At 43.7% G+C, this 19131-nt stretch overlaps 1 protein-coding gene across 1 annotated transcript in view; it reads left to right on the forward strand.

Annotated features, from left to right (window-relative positions):
* Positions 1-12104, forward strand: part of SRD5A2 (steroid 5 alpha-reductase 2) — a 606456-nt gene extending 594352 nt beyond the window's left edge. Inside the window, exon 5 of the mRNA XM_069234684.1 lies at positions 3857-12104. Within this exon, the coding sequence (XP_069090785.1) occupies positions 3857-3923 (67 nt within the window). The 3' untranslated portion in view covers positions 3924-12104. The remainder of the gene's footprint in view (positions 1-3856) is intronic.
* Positions 12105-19131: the final 7027 nt, after the last annotated feature.

Genomic DNA, 19131 nt, shown 5'->3' on the forward strand with positions numbered 1-19131 from the left:
TAGTGCACTTTACTAGGGACTTACTAGTAAACCAAATATGCCAATCATGGATAAACCAATTACATACACATTTTGTAAAGGAGCACTTGCACTTTAGCACTGGTTAGCAGTGGTAAAGTGCCCAGAGTAACAAAAACAGCAAAATCAGAGTCCAGCACACATCAACAACCTGGGGAACAGAGGCAAAAAGTTAAGGGAGACCACGCCAAGAATGAAAAGTCTAACCGATCCCTAGTAGTTGTATCTATTGCTGCATTTTATGTGACCTGAAATACTTTTAAAAAGACCTGGACACGTTAGTGAAATTTCTGTACTTTTTTACAAGTGTATTGCTGATAATGATGTTTTAACAGTAATGATTGTTTTTAAACACTGTTACTTATTCCATTGGCACAGTGGTGACTTTTAACATGCGGTGCTTTTTCTTTCAATGTGGTGACCTTAGGATGAAACCAATAGGCTTGTCCAATATTTGACTATGGTGTCCCTTGACAAAGCCAATAGGCCTGACTTACGTATGTGGTGGTGACCCTCTTAACAAAGCCAATAAGCCTGCTGTATTTAACATGACATCCCCATATATTGTGCTGTTCTATCTGGTATGGGTAGATACTGACTGGGCAATAATTTATTGAGTGTTGTTATTCCATGACAGTGTGTGGAGATTACTAGCACCTCCACCCACCCCAGAGTAAACCTTGGACTGCTCTGCCACACTACCCCGAAAGAGTCAAATGTACAATGAGATACTTGTTTCCCAGTGCAGAAACCATTTTGTACTTATTTGTTGTGCAGGCCTCACATCCTGCACAACTAATAACCCAATTTTTACACTAGGTTGTTCACACATATTTTACACACAGGAGAATGGTTGATGTATAAAATGGCCTATGGGTGACCACCTACCACATTGAGTAGGTGCCTCACATGACCTTTGAACCCAAAGGGATACCTTGATTGCAAACAACTATTTCCATAGTATTTATAGGCAAGGGTAGACCTTCAACTATACATTGAACAGTATATTTGAGTGGTGCAGTTGTGCCTTGTAAGCGCTTCTAGTTAAGGGTGATTTCTTGTAATGTGTTCGTTCAGATGGCTTAATGAAAATGCCATCTTTAAAAGAGTATTCAAGCTAGCCAGCTCATACAAGAAGTATAACAATATGAATAGATATTAGAAATTGTTATGTATTTTCCTACAGGGCAGGCCCGTTGAAATATGTGCTGAGGGGGTAGTTTCAAGTGGAAAGAACACACACCTTCTTTAACAACATAAAGTGATCAGGGACAAAAAGAGTTTTTGATAAGAATTTCAACAAACATCTAAGCTGAGCTGTTCGCCAGCTCTATTACCCTCGTTTAGGGTTTTAAGTTGTAATTGTACTGTGTAGTTTGCTTTGTTAGTATGTATTGACATAGTAATTATTGGTAAAGTATTGGCTTGCTGTGTTATGTGATGGTGGAGGTATATTACATGCAGTGGTCATTTTATGTGTATGCTAACGTGTGGTAGTACATGATGTTGTGTGATGATACATACAGCATCAGTGTGAAAGTTGGTGGTGTGTTTTGTGGTGTTTTATGAGCAGTGGTGTTTTTACATGGGGAGATGGTAAACTGTAAATCAGTATGCTTTGCGCTGTCTGATATCACAATTTGTGGTGGTGTGTGGTCAGGACATTGTGTCAGTGTGACTACTGTATGGATTTGGTGAGATAGCATGCTGTGTGATGAGTGCTGCGTTTCTGTTGGTTAACTGGTGCTTTGTATAATGGTGTGCATTTCATTTGTTGGTGTACTGCACAGCGGGCGCACCCCCATTAGGGCAAAGGAGCATTGCCCCCCTGCTGCCAGTGCAGCAAACCAGTGAAACATAAAATAGTAATAAAAATAATTACCATTTTATTTTTCACTGCTCACAGCCCGAGCAGTGCTTGGGAGTAGGGCTGCCGCTCACTGAAAGCAGGGAAGTGGTGCTCACTCCCCCAGTTTACACTACGCATGGACGTTTGGCCAGCTGTCTTGAGCCGGCCGGCCTCACATGCATAGTGTAAACCTCTCTACCTAGCTGTCTTAGACAGCTGGGTGGAGAGGAGGCACAGGTCCCTGTGCCTGTTGGAGTGTGGAGGCAGCCCACTCCAGCTAATCCTGGTGCTTCTTTCATGCTGCTCATCTTTAGCATGAAGGTAGAGTCGGGAATTGGAGAAAGGAGTTGGCTCAGCCTGAAGAGAGCTGGCTGACGCTCCATGAGGAGCCAGTGCATCGAGGAGCATGGGTAACTTTTTTCTTCTTTTTCCTTTGGGCCCACTGATATTCACTGTGAGAAACTTACATTGCCTTAAGCTTTAATTCCCGAGTTCTTAGTCACTGCCCCTTATAATACGAGTCAAGATCAAGAGCTTTGGAATCTTAGCCTAAAGGCATTTTGATTTCTTTACTGTGCCTGCCACTGGACTGGCTTTATGACTCTCCACTGTTGATGGTCACCCGCTGCCACTGGTGCTGCATAGTGGTGTTTTGTGGTATTGTGTGGTATTAGAAGAATTTTGAAGTATGACGCCTGTCAAGGTAAATAGAACTATTTCACAGGTATTATAATTGCTACCTCACATGGTTGAAGCTAGAGTGCTCGTGGGTGTGCCTGCTCATCCAGGTCTACGTGCACATGTTGTACTAATCCAGTGTCAAAACAAGTTTAAACATATGGTGCCAACAATATGTTAACTGAGTTGACAGCTATGCAGGCTTGAATTATACAGTACATGAAAATACCACTGCAGAGCACTGAAAAAACGTTTTTGGCCTAACATTCGACAGATCAAATTAGGAAATATTAAGGCCCTCATTACGACTTTGGCAGTCGATTCCATTGACCGCCAAAGCCGAACCCGCCATTCGACCGCCAGGGCTGGCGTTCAGCAGACCGCCATATTATGAGTGGTGGCTGCTCACCGCCATTTTTGAGTCGGAGAGCAGCCATCATTCATTCTGGCGGTTGCGGTGCAGAGGCTGTTCCCTCGCCAGCACCGCCACACCAGCATGACTCCACCCTCTGTATTACGAGCCGTAATACGGCTCGATGGTGTCCTGCTGGCGTGGTGGTGGCGGAGAGGGAAGACTGCCAGGACCCATCCCCTCCCGGATGTCCTCCTCGATGGAAGAGGTAAGTGGGCATCCGAAAGGGGGGGAGGGGGTCTGTGGTGTGTTTGGGTGCGTGTGTGTGTGTGTTTGCGGAGGGGGTGCTGAATGCGTGCGTGTCTGCGACTGTATGTATGTGTGTGTGTATATGGGGGTGTATGGGGGTGTCTGTATGGATGAATACGAGTGAGTGGGTGTGGCTGAGTGCATCTATCCGTATGCTGAATGGGTGTATATGTGAAAGCATGCGTGCGTGAAGGGGTGGGGGGGTGCCTGTGAGTGTATGGACACATGGGGGGGTGTGTGCATGTGTGGTGACATGTGTGTGTGCCAGTGACAGGAATGAAGATTCCTGTTGCCTGGTGCGTGACCGCCAGACTTTTCGTGGCAGGGTGACCGCCACGGAAAGCCTGGCATTGTGCAACCTCGTAATCCAGACCGCGGCCTGAGGCCTGCCGCCGGATTGGAGGAGGTCACTGCTAGCCACGGTGGTGCAACCACCCAGCGGGCCAGGGGGAGTTGTGGAGGTTTGGCTTCAGCCAAACCCCACAACTCGTAACACAGCGGCCTTCACCACCGGCTCCGCGGCGGTGAGACTGCCACGGCAAGTTTGGTGGTCTCAAGACTTGTAATGAGGGCCTAAGTGTCATGTGGCAATAGAGGTTTTCTTTCTCACAAGATGTTCCCTAATTTATGTCTTATCTTTAATTTTACAGGTTTTATCTCAAGAAGTTTGCAGACTACCCCAAATCAAGAAAAGCCTTAATCCCGTTCATTTTTTAAGGACTGGAAGCGGTTGTGAGTTCATCTGTTCCATGAAGGACATCAAGATTGCAATGCAAAGTTCTCTTCCAGGATGAAGGTGTGAAATAAAAAGACAGAAGCTGTTTCTTCTATCTTTTTATTTCATTTGTTTAGAATCAGTTATTTCGAAACTATTATTTACTATTATTATCCTTTCAGCTGCAGCGGACTTCATTTGCCAGAGTTTGTTACGAAAACATTGCAACTATGTACCGACCAACCTTCAAGTGGCTAGTGCCTGATGGCAGAGAGGGGGCAAGGTGCCCAAACACAGCTAGGGTGGAATTCTGTATCATAATCTCCTTCCTGCATACATGTGGCACAGGGGGAGACATTGGTTTGCACCCGATCACATAATGTGTACGTGAGAAAGCAGGAACTGTATTCCCAATATTGAATTCAAATACAGCGCCTTATTGACTTGCTCAGACCCTTTCAGTGCCTGGAATTCCAACTCACTCCAACCTCATGTTGATGAGGAATGAAATGCCTACATAGAAAGAACCTGTGAAGAAATATGAAACTGGAATCTTTTATATTTTACTGCCAGGAAACCATGTAATTTTTTATTTCATTTTGTTTTCATTTTATGACTTTTCATCGTGTGGCCCTGACACGAGGGCAACTTGTAGCTTCACAAAAGACGTACGTAAGTACATAAGGAGTCACAACAACGTCTGAAAGTAATATGTAAAAATAGAATAAAAACCAAACATGCATACAAATTTTCATATAAATAATACAATAAAAAATAACTGCAAAGTAGGCGAAGAATGAACTGTTTGAATATTCAGCCAAATGGCAAGAAATGTGTTAAATAAAATCTTTGAAAAGGCCTCCTGATCAGCAGTGAAAGCAGTGTAAATTAACAATCATCTGAGAGAATATCCCAAAATTAGAAGGCAGTGTTTTGACTTTTAATTTTCGCGCTCAAGGGCATTTTCAGAAGTAATTTGGAACACTCCCTGAAAAGTGACATTAGTTTGCATATACTTTGCTCCTGCAGTTAGGATAGGTACAGCTAGTGTTTTAAATCTTATATCATCAGTTTTGAAGTATGCAAGCAAAATTTAGTGTCCCCTCTGAGCATTTTCCATTTTGAATGGTATAACATGGTTATTGGTGGGTAATCGAGTCCTTTGATAACCTCTAATTAAGAATAAATATGTTGCCTATAATTTTTTATCACAGCCCTAATCTCAGTAATCGCAACAATATCAGTTATGTATGTATACTATGCGCACATCCTTAAAACATTTGGGCAACGGTTAGGTACACACCGGATGTAGCCTTGCAAATGATAAAAACGGCCTTGACTTACACTAGCATTATATTTTAACGTATCTATATGTCGAGCTTGGACATTTTGAAAGACCATTAATTGAATCCTGATTGGCAGTGTCCGCTGCCATAGTATGTAAAACAAGCATTTGCAATGCAATAGGGTCTCGCGTTTCTCAGAGTTACAGCTATTAGCAGTTGTAAACTCCCAACCGGACTTTTCTTGCCACATTAAATGGAAAAAAACAGCGCGATCGCGCTGCTACAGTTCACTCGTAGTGAAATCTATTGGCAAAAGTGCAATTATGTACGTAACCGGCAAAAGTGCAATTAGCTATGTAACAGGGTCGATGTCATGCAAAGCGCTGGACTTCTGCCAAGTGAGATCGCGGTGCGAAAAAAAGATAAAAAGTAGTCTACAAACCTGACGAGAAACAGCGAGCCTTGCATGTTTTCAGTACTTGGTGGCTGCGCTCGAGGAGGGCTAACCACCGGAAAAGGAATGACGTATGCGTGCCTTCCACTAATGAAAGCAAGCAGATTTTGAAAGGAAACCCCACGAACCAATGAAAGACACTGACGTAACATGGACGGGGCTCCGAGCCCTTTTGTATCTACTAAAGCGTCTCGCAAGCGAAATGCATGCGCAAGCGCATGCGACGCAGGCTCGACCCTAAAAACTGCCTTTTGCCAGTACCAGAGGATTGAGAATTGGCATGTTTCCTGTAGGTCACCCCATATTAAGAAGGTAGTGTTTGTCCTCTGACAATACATAGTTGCCTTTTCTGACAATTTATTTGTACAAGCAACAGCAACACAATTTTGTTATTTACACATACAGGGTTTGCTGAAATGTATTTTCCCCCTTCAGATCTAACTGAAAAACCTATGGATTATTAGTCCATATAATTGAAAAAATGTGCTAAAAAATGCGACATTTGGCTCATTTATTAAATGTTCTTCAATAGATAACTCATGTCCAAGCTACTGTGAAAAACATGTGCTCCCTTTTTAAGTAAGTTCGGTTTAATAATGATGTGAACGTGTTTAAGGCTTGGATTATTTCACAGTCTAGCCCAAACGACTCCTTAGTACACCATTCATAAGAAGAAAGAGGCCTCAAGTCATATCTCCACTCTGGAGCTGTGTTGCATTAATATAGTATAATGCATTCATTGAACTGTTTTGTGTATTCTGTATTTAGTCAAGACAATAAAAATCAGACCAAAATCAATAGGAACCAACATTATTAAGAAAAACATTCCTGAAAACAAATTCTGGTGCAAAAACTGTTGGTATTCGGCATAAACTTAAAAATGAGATAAGTAATTTTATGTTACTGAGACTGGAAAATTTTAAATAAAGTTATGACTTTTTACTCAGAAGGGAATAATGATTATTGTAAGAAATATAGATATTCCCTACGAAGCCAACAGTTGAAGGGACTTTACTGTTACCATACAAAATGGAAAAACTACTGACATTTGCAAGTTACAGTGACCTTGCTATTATAATTACCCCCAATGCACAGCTCAAGCCTCAAACAGGATGAGAATGAACTAAGCCAGCTACTCCTCCCACAGGTAGGGGAGAGTGTAGATCACTCCTTTAGACACTGCGGCCCATATTTATACTTTTTGACGCAAAACTGCACCAACGCAGTTTTGCGTCAAAAAAATTAGCGCCGGCTAACGCCATTCTGAAGCGCCATGCGGGCGCCGTATTTATTGAATGACGTTAGCCGACGTTAGCCGGCGTTAGCCGCCGGCGCTGTCTGGTGTGCGTTAAAAAAAACGACGTACACCAGGCAGCGCCGGCGTAGGGGGAAAATGGCGTATGGGCGTCCACAAATGGTGCAAGTCAGGCTGAGGCAAAAAAATCGCCACAACCCGATTTGCGCCATTTTTTTCTGACGCCCATCCCCCATTGAAATGACTCCTGTCTTAGCAAAGACAGGAGTCATGCCCCCTTGCCCAATGGCCATGCCCAGGGGACTTCTGTCCCCTGGGCATGGTCATTGGGCATAGTGGCATGTAGGGGGCCACAAATCAGGCCCCCCTATGCCACAAATTATTTTTTTTTAAAATACCTTACTGGACTTACCTTAATGTCCATGGGGTGGGTCCCTCCAGCCTTGGGTGTCCTCCTGGGGTGGGCAAGGGTGGCAGGGGGAGTCCCTGGGGGCAGGGGAGGGCATCTCTGGGCTCATTTTGAGCCCACAGGTCCCTTAACGCCTGCCCTGACCCAGGCGCTAAAATCCGGCGCAAATGCAGGTTTTTTAGACCCGCCCACTCCCGGGCGTCATTTTTGCCCGGGAGTATAAATCCGACGCATATGCATCGGAGTCATTTTTTAAGACGGGAACGCCTACCTTGCATATCATTAACGCAAGGAAGGTGTTCACGCAAAAAAATGACGCTAACTCCATGAACTTTGGCGCTAGACGTGTCTAACGCCAAAGTATAAATATGGAGTTAGTTTTGCGTCGAATTTGTGTCGAAAAAAACGACGCAAATTCGGCGCAAACGGAGTATAAATATGCCCCTGATTTGGTTAGAGCGTCAACAGGACCAAATTAGCTCTTCAGGGAGCGGACACTGATGACAGTAGTTTGCTCGTCTGCTCTTCGCCCGGTGGTGCACTGGCCTGCTTAAGGTCAGGTTGACAGATGCAAACATAGTGCCAAGGACAATTTAGGTTATAACCTTCACCTGTATATTCGATATCTGCATATAACATGTTAAGTACTATGCCTGTGCATGTGTGTGTCTATGAGAGGCCCTTGGTACACTCTCCATAATGAAATGCATTTCCCATACTGTGTGTGCCCATGTTTCACTCACCAAGACCTGTGGTCATTTTTTGTTATCACTAACGTGACCTGGCCTAATACACAAAGGACAACGAATTACAAATTACATTACAATTACATTAAGACAACATGGGAGTGTGCATGAGAAGGGACAAGGGTGGCCTGTTGCAAACTCTGCAAAGGATACTCAATAGACTTTAAAAACAAGTTTGCTGAATCACAAAACCGAAACACTTAATTGTCTCCTGTTTTCTCTTGTAGCGAGCTTCACCCTCTTGAGCATATTTCTAGTTAAGGATTTTATTCAGGCAAATGTTTCAAGACTACTGAGGTTTTTTTTTTTTATTTGTGATTTGTTTCTAAATAGAAACAATTCCGCCAAACTAAAATGTGTAATTGCCTCGTGTAACACAAAGGAATAGGCGTAAATTAGTAAAACTAAGGCCCATATTTATATTTTGTTTGTGCCACATTTGCGTCATTGTTTGACGCAAAAGTGGCACAAACTTACAAAATACAATTATGGCCCATATTTTTACGCTAATTCAGCGCAAACCTAACTCCATGTTTATACTTTGGAGTTAACGTTGTTTTCTGGACGTGAACACCTATCTTGCGTCAATGAGATGCAAGGTACGTGTTCCCGTCCAGAAAAGGACGATATGGCCTTTGCGCCATATTTATCCCTCGTGCTAAAATCCAGCATGAGGGGGATGGGGGTCTTTAATAATGGCGCTAAGCTTGCTTAGCGCCATTACTTAACGCCTGGGTATGGGCAGATGTAAGGGGACCTGTAGGCATATTTCCATGGTCAGAGACCATGGAAAGTGCCCACATGTACCCTTCCCTGTCCCTAAGGACACCCCCACCCACCCCCACCCACACCAGAGGGACACCACAGGATGGGGGACCCATCCCAGGTAAGTGCTGGTAAGTATATATATATTTTTTTATTTTACCCCGCTCGGGGGCCATGACTTGGGGGCCCCTGCACGGCGCTGGCCCCAATGGCCATGCCCAGGGGGCATTTGTCCCCTGCGCATGGCCATTGGGTGGTGGGCATGGCTCCTGTCTTTATTAAGACAGGAGCCATGTCTTTGGGGGTCGTGCGCCAGAAAATGGCGCTACACTGCTTAGAGGCAATTTTTCTGCCTCTAAACAGTGTAGCGCCATAATTTGGCACACAGGCCCGATTTCCCCTAAGCCTCCCCCGCCCTGTTAGCGTCCTTTACAAGGTTGCTAACAGGGCATTAGCGCCGGCTAGCGCCATTCCATAAATATGGCACCTCGCCGGAGTCTTGGAATGGTGCTAGCCAGCGCTATACTATTTCACGCAAAACTGCGTTAGAAATCTGGCCCTATATTTTGGAAGTTTGCGCCACGTTTGCGTCAAAAAATGACGCAAATGCAGCACAAAAAAGTATACATATGGGCCTACTTACACTACAGCAGTGGGGTAAAGTAACATAAAAGACCCTTCTGTAGAAGGTGAAGAGGGGCCCTGGCCTGGACCTTTTATATCTCATATATATTCTGACCTTGGGGCGGAATGTGGCCCCACTGAATGACTGAGGACGCTGGAAAGATGGCACCCCCTCGCCTGCCGCCCACCACACCCCCCCGCTACCACCATCACAGGGGCTAGCGTTATGCCCCTGTGCTACACATAGGACATGGACGTATATATCAATAGCACAAGAGGTGTAGTAGGCCCAGAGCCCAGGGGAGTGACATGCCCACTAAACCGTAATCTTGCCTATAATTTACCTCCCAAAAGGGTAGCCTTTTATTGCCAGAATTTGGGTCAATGGCACCCTTGCTGCACCACCGATATATGCCTAAGAGTCTAAGAGTAATACATTCATGGAGCACTTTACTCAAATTTCCGTGAAACATTGCAACCCAGTACTGATGACTGCCCTAACATTTTAAGTGAAAGGTAACCTATTTAGTGACACTGAAAATCCAAAGATGGTTGTCTGCCGCCATCTAGGGGACAAAACTACAATGCCACTGCACGGAGTCCAAGCAACAACATATCGAAATTTTAGCACATTGACACACTACATTATATATTCTGCTCCCACCTACTGGGAGCCAACTGAACGTCAAAGCAATTAGACGCAAATAAAGTGAGTCTATACCGTAACAAAATTAGCACTTAAGCTAAAACAGTAAGGACAAATACATATATCAAAGATTATTGCCTAGTGTTGCAAATGTATTTTCCACAGATTGCTCCCTGAATAATAGGAAATTAAATAAGTAAAGGTTAAACTACGTTGAAAAATCGCATTAATACGATCTTAAAAGAGACCGGAAGCAGAATGTTGAAGATGTTAAACTACAAAAACATAAAACTTAAGGGGCTTCCGACTTTAATTTATGCTGAACTCGACGCACTGACATTGCAAAGCTACAACATGGGCTATTAGTTGTGTGGCCACAAGAAGAAAGACTTCATACACAGTTCTCCAGCCCCGTGTGTGTTTCACTGCTTTAATATAGTGCCATATTTAAACAAAACACATCTTGATGTTCACGTGGTACATCATGTATCAGAAATACGAAGTAAGTTGAATTATTTGACACTCGAATCAAAGTGGGGCCTTCTCCCCAGTGAAATATCTCGAGCTTCAGTTTAAGACGTTCTTACTAAATTGGACCTGCTTATCAACTAATAAACACTTAGAAGAAACCACAAAGAGCAATATGTAATCAAATGTGTGGTTCCAGTACCTTCAGTCGCCGCGAGTGAGCAATATATGTAGTGCTTTAAATGGAAATGTAGAAGTGCAGGTACTTATTTTTTAGAGTGCTTGTTTGCTCCTGAGAAATGCAGGTACTCTCCCTTCAGATGTAATGCGGCAGTGATGGGAAGTGCGGGTACTCTCCCTTCAGATGTAATGCAGCATTGATGGGAAGTGCAGGTAATCTCCCTCTAAATGTAAAGCAGCAATGATGGGAAGTGCAGGTACTCTCGCTTTCTAAGAGCTGGTTGCATGTCATAATATTATTGTCAATAACATGGACCTATACCGATAGCGACTCCAGAATATCAACGTCCATGATACCATCAAGGTAATAGCTTGTCCTCCTTTCTCTTTTTAGAAATGGAAATGCAATCAGAGTGTAGAGAAATAGAATAAAAATAAGTTGCGCTACCTATTGATATCCTGGCTGATGACACTCAAGCCTATTAGGACCCTAATTCCAATGATATAATATTCCAAATCACCATGCACTGTTAGTATCTGGATAGGCTCACCTTGGCAAAAATAATGCTTTTTGTCCATTTGATAATAAATAATTTCCTTGTTCAAAGATCTAGTAATGAATTCTCTCCACTGCTCTTTCCATTATCATGGGCATTCATTCTCAAATGTACCAGTGCTGCTACTGCCACAGTTACATTTGGCGGTAGCTGACAAATGAAGGGCATTTTTGTACGTTAGGGCCTTCCCAATTTATTTAAAAAAAAACATATTTTCACACACTTTGTAGAAATTTGGTGGCAACACTAGGAGGCACCGTACACTGTTGCTTTACCTCGTCTTTGGAAGTGCCAAACTGGAGCATAATAGGCTCACTATGCATAAATGTATATCTTTGTTACCCCTGCTTAAAGGAGCCATGTCTATCTTCACATGTTTGCAACATCACAAATGTCCACCACATTTAAGGTGCACAATTAGCTTCTGTGGCTACAACGTAAAATATATTTGTGTCATGATTCTGCATTATAGTCTCTTTTGTGAATGTTTTATATCATAGATGAAAGGCAATGAGCGTTTCTTTTTTAAAGCATAATTTTCAATTTATCTCCATAGCAGCACATAATCTTTCTGTATTATCTTGGCTGTGGGTTTCCTTTATGTATTCATGCTGCGCTGTGTGAAAGGACACAATGATTTTTAATGTTTTATAGTAATGTCACATTCATAAAAACAAACCTTTTTATACATTAGAGATGTGTACCATATTTCTTCCACTTTGCTTCGTTCATAATATATTCTATATACGTTTTTAAAACAAACAAAAAATAAATAAACGAAGAGTTCAACACATTTTGTCGTGCTTATTTTGCATCCTATGTTCCTTGTGACATCCCGCACACACCTACATAACCACAGATGCCCCCACCTAGAATTTGTCAATAAGTACTGCAGATTTATAATTGCATTGAGGCTCCCAGGGCGCTTCTGCAAATTTACCTTTAAATCCAGTGGCGGTTGGTGAAGTTTGAGAGTGGTGGGGCTGGACTTGGCCCGGGGTCGGGGGAGGAAGAGGTTCACATTGTGGGGGGTGGGGAGCATGGCAATTTTTGGGATGCTAGTCACCATTTCAGTGTTTTCAATTTGGCACCAACCCATTTTTCTAAGTACAATCCATGTTATTTCCACATTATTGTGGGCTACTTAACACTGATCAGCGGATGGGGGCTAGTGAAGAATCAGCTTTCCTTTGCAATATTACGTGATTACTTTAGTACACCCACTACATGTTATCCTATAGCGTATTATGTGCACTACATTGGTTAGCATGGTTTTAAATCACATATATCATGTTAATTGTACTGTCTGTTTTTACACCAACACTAAGATGGTGTCTGGAGAGAATCTGTCTCCCTGGCCACACAACATGTTTGCACTAATGGATGAATCCATCACTGCCCCCTAAACATGTTAATGGGCGGTTTCAACATATACCGTGTTTGGCATGTTTTTCGGTCACAACTGTGCGCACACTTGGCACCTTCCCCTACAGGAGTTTTAATGGGTTTGCATGCCCTTTGGGGACTTCTGGCCCAGCGTTCACTATATCTGCTCTGTGGCTGGTTCAAGGGAGAAGCCAGAAAATTGAAACACCACACACTTCAAACAAAAGCTCTTAATATATGGCACCAAGCAAACAAAGCAAGTCATCACATCCCTTCCCAAAAGAGCGCTCCTGTTTTAATTGTATCCATTCCCCATTTCCTCCTTCCATTCGCCTGCTGATATCCACCATTTCAATCTGTCATTCATTCATTCTGTCATCCATCATTCAGTCTTTCACCATTCTTTCCGAACACCCATACATTTCCAGTCTATCCATTCATCTCAATATGTATCCATCAAACCTATCCATCCATGCACCTATCATTCATCCATCCTTTCACACATCCATCTTTTCAGTCACTCACTCATTCATCCATCCACCCTTTCATCAATCCATCGACCCTACCTTTCACTCATCCATCAGTTATTTCCCTCATCCATCTATCCACCCTTTAATCCATTTATCAATCCACCTTCCCTTTCACTCATCCATCCATACTTTCACTCAGCCATCCTTTCACTCATCCATCCATCATTTTATCTCTCATAATCTTTCCATCCATCATCCACCTATCCATCCACCTTTCACTCACCCAACAATTCACTCTTTAATCCATCTATCTACCCTCCCTTTCACTCATCTATCCATTTTTTCACTCATCCACCCATCCACCCTTTAATCTATGCATCAACCCACTTTCACTCATCAATTCATTCTTCTACTCATCCATCCTTTCACTCATCTGTGCATTCCTTCGTTCACTCCATCCATCCATACCATCACTCAACCATCCATACCTTCTCATCATCCATCCACCCTTTCACTCATCCACCCATCCATACATTTACCCTTTCACCCTCTCTTTCATTCATCCATCCATTTTTTCATGTATTCATCCATCCACCATTTTATCCATCCATCCACCCATCCACCCTCTCTTTCACTCATCCATCCTTTCTTTACTCACCAATCCATTATTTTACTCACCCATCCTACATCCATCCTTTCACTCATATACCCACCCACCCTTTTACTCACCCATCCATCCACCCTTTCATTCATACATCCATCCATCCTCCCTTTCACTCACACATCCATCCATCTGACTTTTCACTCAACCATCCATACTTTCACTCACTCAAGAATCCATAATTTCTCTCATCATCAATCCACACTTTCACTCATCCATCCTCCTACCCTTTCACCCTCTTTCATTCATCCATCCATCATCCATTCTTGAACTTAATCATCCATTCGCCCTTTTACCCATCCATCCATCCTCTCTTTCACTCATCCATCCATTCTTTTACTCATCCATCCTACATCCATCCTTTCACTTTTACCCTCCAACTGTTTACTCACCCATCTATCCACCCTTTCACTCATACATCCATCCACCCACCCTTTCACTCACACATCCATCCATCAGCCATCCATCCATTCACTCACACATACACCCATTCACCCTTTCACGTTATTTATGACCCCCAGCTGACATTTTTGTTGCCTCACCTGGTGACATGGAGGGAAGCTTCAAGCCAGGCGAGTCGGGACTGACTAATTAAAATAAACACACGCACATGCAATGTGCAACACCTTGCTCTTTGCTTCACTGTCCCCACGAGTCTGCTTGCTGGCAGTAAATCTAAGGCATACTGGAGCTCAAAAGGCATCCAGCGTGAACTGCAGAGTGGGAAGCAGCACCTCGAGTCTGCGCAGTTTGTCTTCAAAAGTCCAGCTCACACACTGCGCACACTCGATTTCCTGGCTTCCTGCTTGTAGTCTCTACCCCACTCGTCACAGGGTCTGGTACCACCCCACCCTGTGACGAGTTGGAAAAGGGTGTGGTGACAATGGTCTCCTCTCACTGATTGACGTGGAGGCCGAGAGCTGCAGGGCTTGAATCTGAAACGCCCAGAGCTAACTCTACCTCCACGTCATCAGGGGGTGGAGACTGAACCTTGATGCAGTGTCTTTGCCGAGTTGTGACCTCACAGGCCTCAGGGATGTGAGATTGTCAGCCCAGCAAAATTCTCTAGACTTTGTGCCTGCCCAGGAAAGCGTCAGTCCACTGTCATCACTGCAAGGAGTACAGTTCGTAGTGTAGAGCAGCCTCAGAAAGATAATTCAACATGTATATACACTGTGTTCACAAGTTGTTTTAAGGAAGCAGTTTCAGCTTTGCATCCATGCATTATTTTTCACCGAGAATGTAAAGGGGGCGGAGCCCCGACGCCCTTGAAGAGAAACCGCCACTGTTTAAATCGGAAATAACATGGCAGACTAACATTACCACGAGTGTTTCAGCCGTTATTGGTGTGCACATACCACCGGCTTTTTGCAATTTTGTATTCTGTGAGAAAAAATATCAATATGAAGTAAACCGTTTACCTTACATTTTGACTTTTGCATATGAAATCTCTCTGAATGAAGACCAGAGTGGGCCAAGCACGTGAAACATTATGAAGCGGATGTTCAACTATTGTTCTACTTTACCATTGGAAACATGAACATATTGTTTCTCAATTTATGCGTCTCCGAATAGCCACTCAAGAGAATACGCTGTAGAGATGGGCTCGTGATGCCTTAGCGGAAAGAAGCTAATTTAATGATGATATAATTTGCTTTTCAGGTCCCATTTGAGTTTGTCGTGGTTACAGATGTCTGACAGTTAAGGGAACCCGTTAAAATGTTTGGGAAAGCGAAAGAGGCAGTTTTCATACAAAAGTCATTTACAGCAAGAGAGGAAATCTCTCCGATTGTGGAGGAGAAGTAGACTGAGTCAGTGATGGCGTTTCTTTAGTAAGGTAAAGGGATTATTTCATATGAGTTGTGGTATTAGAAATCATAACATGCAGTGAGGAATCCTCAGTTTCAGGGAGACTAGACATGGTGCTGAAGACAATAATGAGCAGACCCGCCCGGCCACTTCCTTCCACCAAGTACCAATAGGAGACCACTTACCAAAGCAGTCCAATTCCTTTTCTCACAGGTGGTGCCTTGGGACAAACTTGGGGGCATATTTATACTCCGTTTGCGCCAAATTTGCGTCGTTTTTTTCGTCGCAAATTCGGCGCAAAACTAACGCCATATTTATACTTTGGCGTTAGACGCGTCTAGCGCCAAAGTATGAGGAATGAGCGTCATTTTTTTGCGTGAATGCCTTCCTTGCGTTAATGAGATGCAAGGTAGGCGTTCCCGTCTAAAAAAATGACTGCGACGCAAATGCGTCGTATTTATACTCCCGGGCAAAAATCACGCCCGGGAGTGGGCGGGGCAAAAAAACCCGCATTTGCGCCCCTTTTTAACGCCTGGGTCAGGGCAGGCGTTAAGGGACCTGTGGGCTCAAAATGAGCCCACAGCTGCCCTCCCATGCCCCCAGGGACCCCCCCTGCCACCCTTGCCCACCCCAGGGAAGGGACCCATCCCAGGGACATTCAGGTAAGTTCAGGTAAGTATAATTATTATTATTTTTTATTTTTTTGGGGGGCATAGGGGGGCCTGATTTGTGCCCCCCTACATGCCACAATGCCCAATGACCATGCCCAGGGGACATAAGTCCCCTGGGCATGGCCATTGGGCAAGGGGGCATGACTCCTGTCTTTACTAAGACAGGAGTCATGTAAATGGCGTCTGGGCGTCGTTAAAAATGGCGCAAATCGGGTGGAGGCGATTTATTTGCCTCAACCTGACTTGCCCCATTTTAAGACGCCCTAACGCCATTTTTCCCTACGCCGGCGCTGCCTGGTGTACGTGGTTTTTTTCCACGCACACCAGGCAGCGCCGGTCTGCTAGCGCCGGCTAACGCCATTCAATAAATACGGCGCCCGCATGGCACTTCAGAATGGCGTTAGCCGGCGCTAATCTTTTTGGCGCAAAACTGCGATAGCGCAGTTTTGCGTCAAAAAGTATAAATATGGCCCTCAGTTTTAATGTTGAGTTAAATAACGGCAAAATTGCATTGTGTTAGTGTTGAAGTCGTCACGTTTGTATAGTGCCTCATACTCCCGACGATGCCATGAGGTGCCAGGGGGATTGAGTGTGGGGTGTAAATGGATGTCTGTGGGAAGAGCTTTGGCGTTGAGCAAGAGATCTCGAGGGATCCTGTGTTAGTCTTATGGTGCACCAGAAACCACACTTACACACGGAGAGAAGAGTCAAGAGGAGTAAGCAGTGATGTTTTATTTTGCATGCACTTACTGCCTTGTGTACAGCAGAAAGTTTACAAACAGTTCTCTGTGGATCTAGTACTGGAAAACTCATCAATGAAATCTTCTGTGTGAGTAGTTAGGGATATCTAGATCTATTTAGATAATCTTCATATTTTGTGGTGTCCAGAATGAGTGGAGCTAACCAGGACTGTCATTAGAAGAGGTCTTCACGGACATTTTGCCCTGGGTCCTGCACATTGAGATCCCGCTTTCCTGTTATATGCCTTTAGCATAAATATTCAAGTAGACGGCACAATCCTTCCCTTCCTGTTGCTGTAGGAACACCACCGGGTGGTGCTAAATACTGTGTTTCTCTTTTCCCAGACTGTGGGCCTGATTTAAATTTCGAGTGTTTACTCTGACACAACGGTGCCGGATATCCAGTTAGTCAAAATCTAAATCCTATAGGAAACAATGAGATTTATAGTTCTGCGGATGGGATATCCACGCCATTGTGACAGAGTAACCTCTCCACCGAAACCTAAATCAGGCCCTATGTCTTCTTAATTTGAAGCTCGGCCTGCGATTAGACACCAAGGAGAGGCCACTCAAAATCTCTTGGCCCCAAAAAAGCTTCTGCCATGCCAAGAGCAACAAATACTTACTGTTGCAGCCAATCTGACTTTAAATATTTTCACATTTGCTATAATGTCCAATTTTTCTATTTTTCTAGGTGATCTTCATGCACATTTCTTTTGAACTCCATGGTTGTTGGAAATTGGCGCTATTAGTTGTGTGGCCAGCGACTAGAATAATGCTTTTTGGGCTGTACAAAGCCCAAACTACGATTCAGTAACTTGTTACCGAATCTCAGTTTGGGTTTTGCGATTCGGTATTAGGAAGGGGCATGTCAAGGGCATCCCTTCCTAATACCGAATCTAAATGGTATGTATGATTTTTACACAGTCGCAGTTACCCCCAATTGCAAATTGGTGCTAACCCATTCGCAAAAGGGAAGGGGTCCCCATGGGACCCCTTTCCCTTTGTGAATGTATCCGTAAACACTGCCTGCTCTGAAAAAATGAAAAGAAAACTTTAGATTTTTTTTTTCAAAATGCATTCCATTTTCCTTTAAGGAAAACGGGCTGCATTTTAAAAAAAAATACTGCTTTATTTAAAAGCAGTCACAGATATGGTGGTCTGGTGACACCAGCAGGCCACCATCCCTGTGAGTGCCGCTTTTCTCAATGAGGCCTCAAATTGCGACCTACCTCATGAATAATCATGAGGTAGGTCATCTGCGACCCCATTGCGAATCGCAGACATTGTCATTGACACTGTTGTACATCCGGTTTTGCGACTCACAAATTCTGAGTCGCTAAGACTCGCAGTTTGCGAGTCACAAAACCGGATCTTCGTACATGTGGCCCTAAATACTATGCAGTAATTTACAAATATACACTGACAGATGGAACATACCATAGATGACATTGTGAAGCCACTAGGATCACTCAAACATATCAAGGGAGTTTTAACAGTCATTGTGTAACAACTATATTACTTTGGCATGAATCATTGTCATAAGCATGATAATGATTTATCAATAAACATGTGCAATCATCATGAATACCCAATAAAATATTTATCAGGAAATAATTTTGTGTTTGTGTATCCTTTCATATACTTCACAGTAACTGTAGTGATCAGAACATTTTGGATGATCCTGGTCTCATTTTACTCTTGATGTTAAGCTCTATCCACCAAAGGCAGTGGCAACAAACCTCCTCACTCCCCAAACAGTTCTCCTTGGTGGCTTTGTTGGTGGGCGCAGAAAAGTCCAGGGCTTCCCCCAACTGGTCCTTGGGGGAGGGACCGCCTCACTGGCCCTACGGTCAACTGGAGAGAGTCCTGGGTACCGAGTGGGGGTCAGGGGTTTCCGGTTTTCATGACAGACCCAGGATCCAGCAAACAAAGTAAGTGGAAAATTTGCAGGCAAGAGAGTCTTCCCCTTGTGCAAGAGTTTATATAGGGTAGAGGAAAATTCCAGAAGACAGACACCTCTAACCATTCCTTTTTTTAAAACTTATTTTTATTAAACCAAAGGGGTACAGAATCTTGACAT

Source organism: Pleurodeles waltl, chromosome 5 (genome assembly GCF_031143425.1).
Source record: "Pleurodeles waltl isolate 20211129_DDA chromosome 5, aPleWal1.hap1.20221129, whole genome shotgun sequence".
Taxonomy (NCBI): domain Eukaryota; kingdom Metazoa; phylum Chordata; class Amphibia; order Caudata; family Salamandridae; genus Pleurodeles; species Pleurodeles waltl.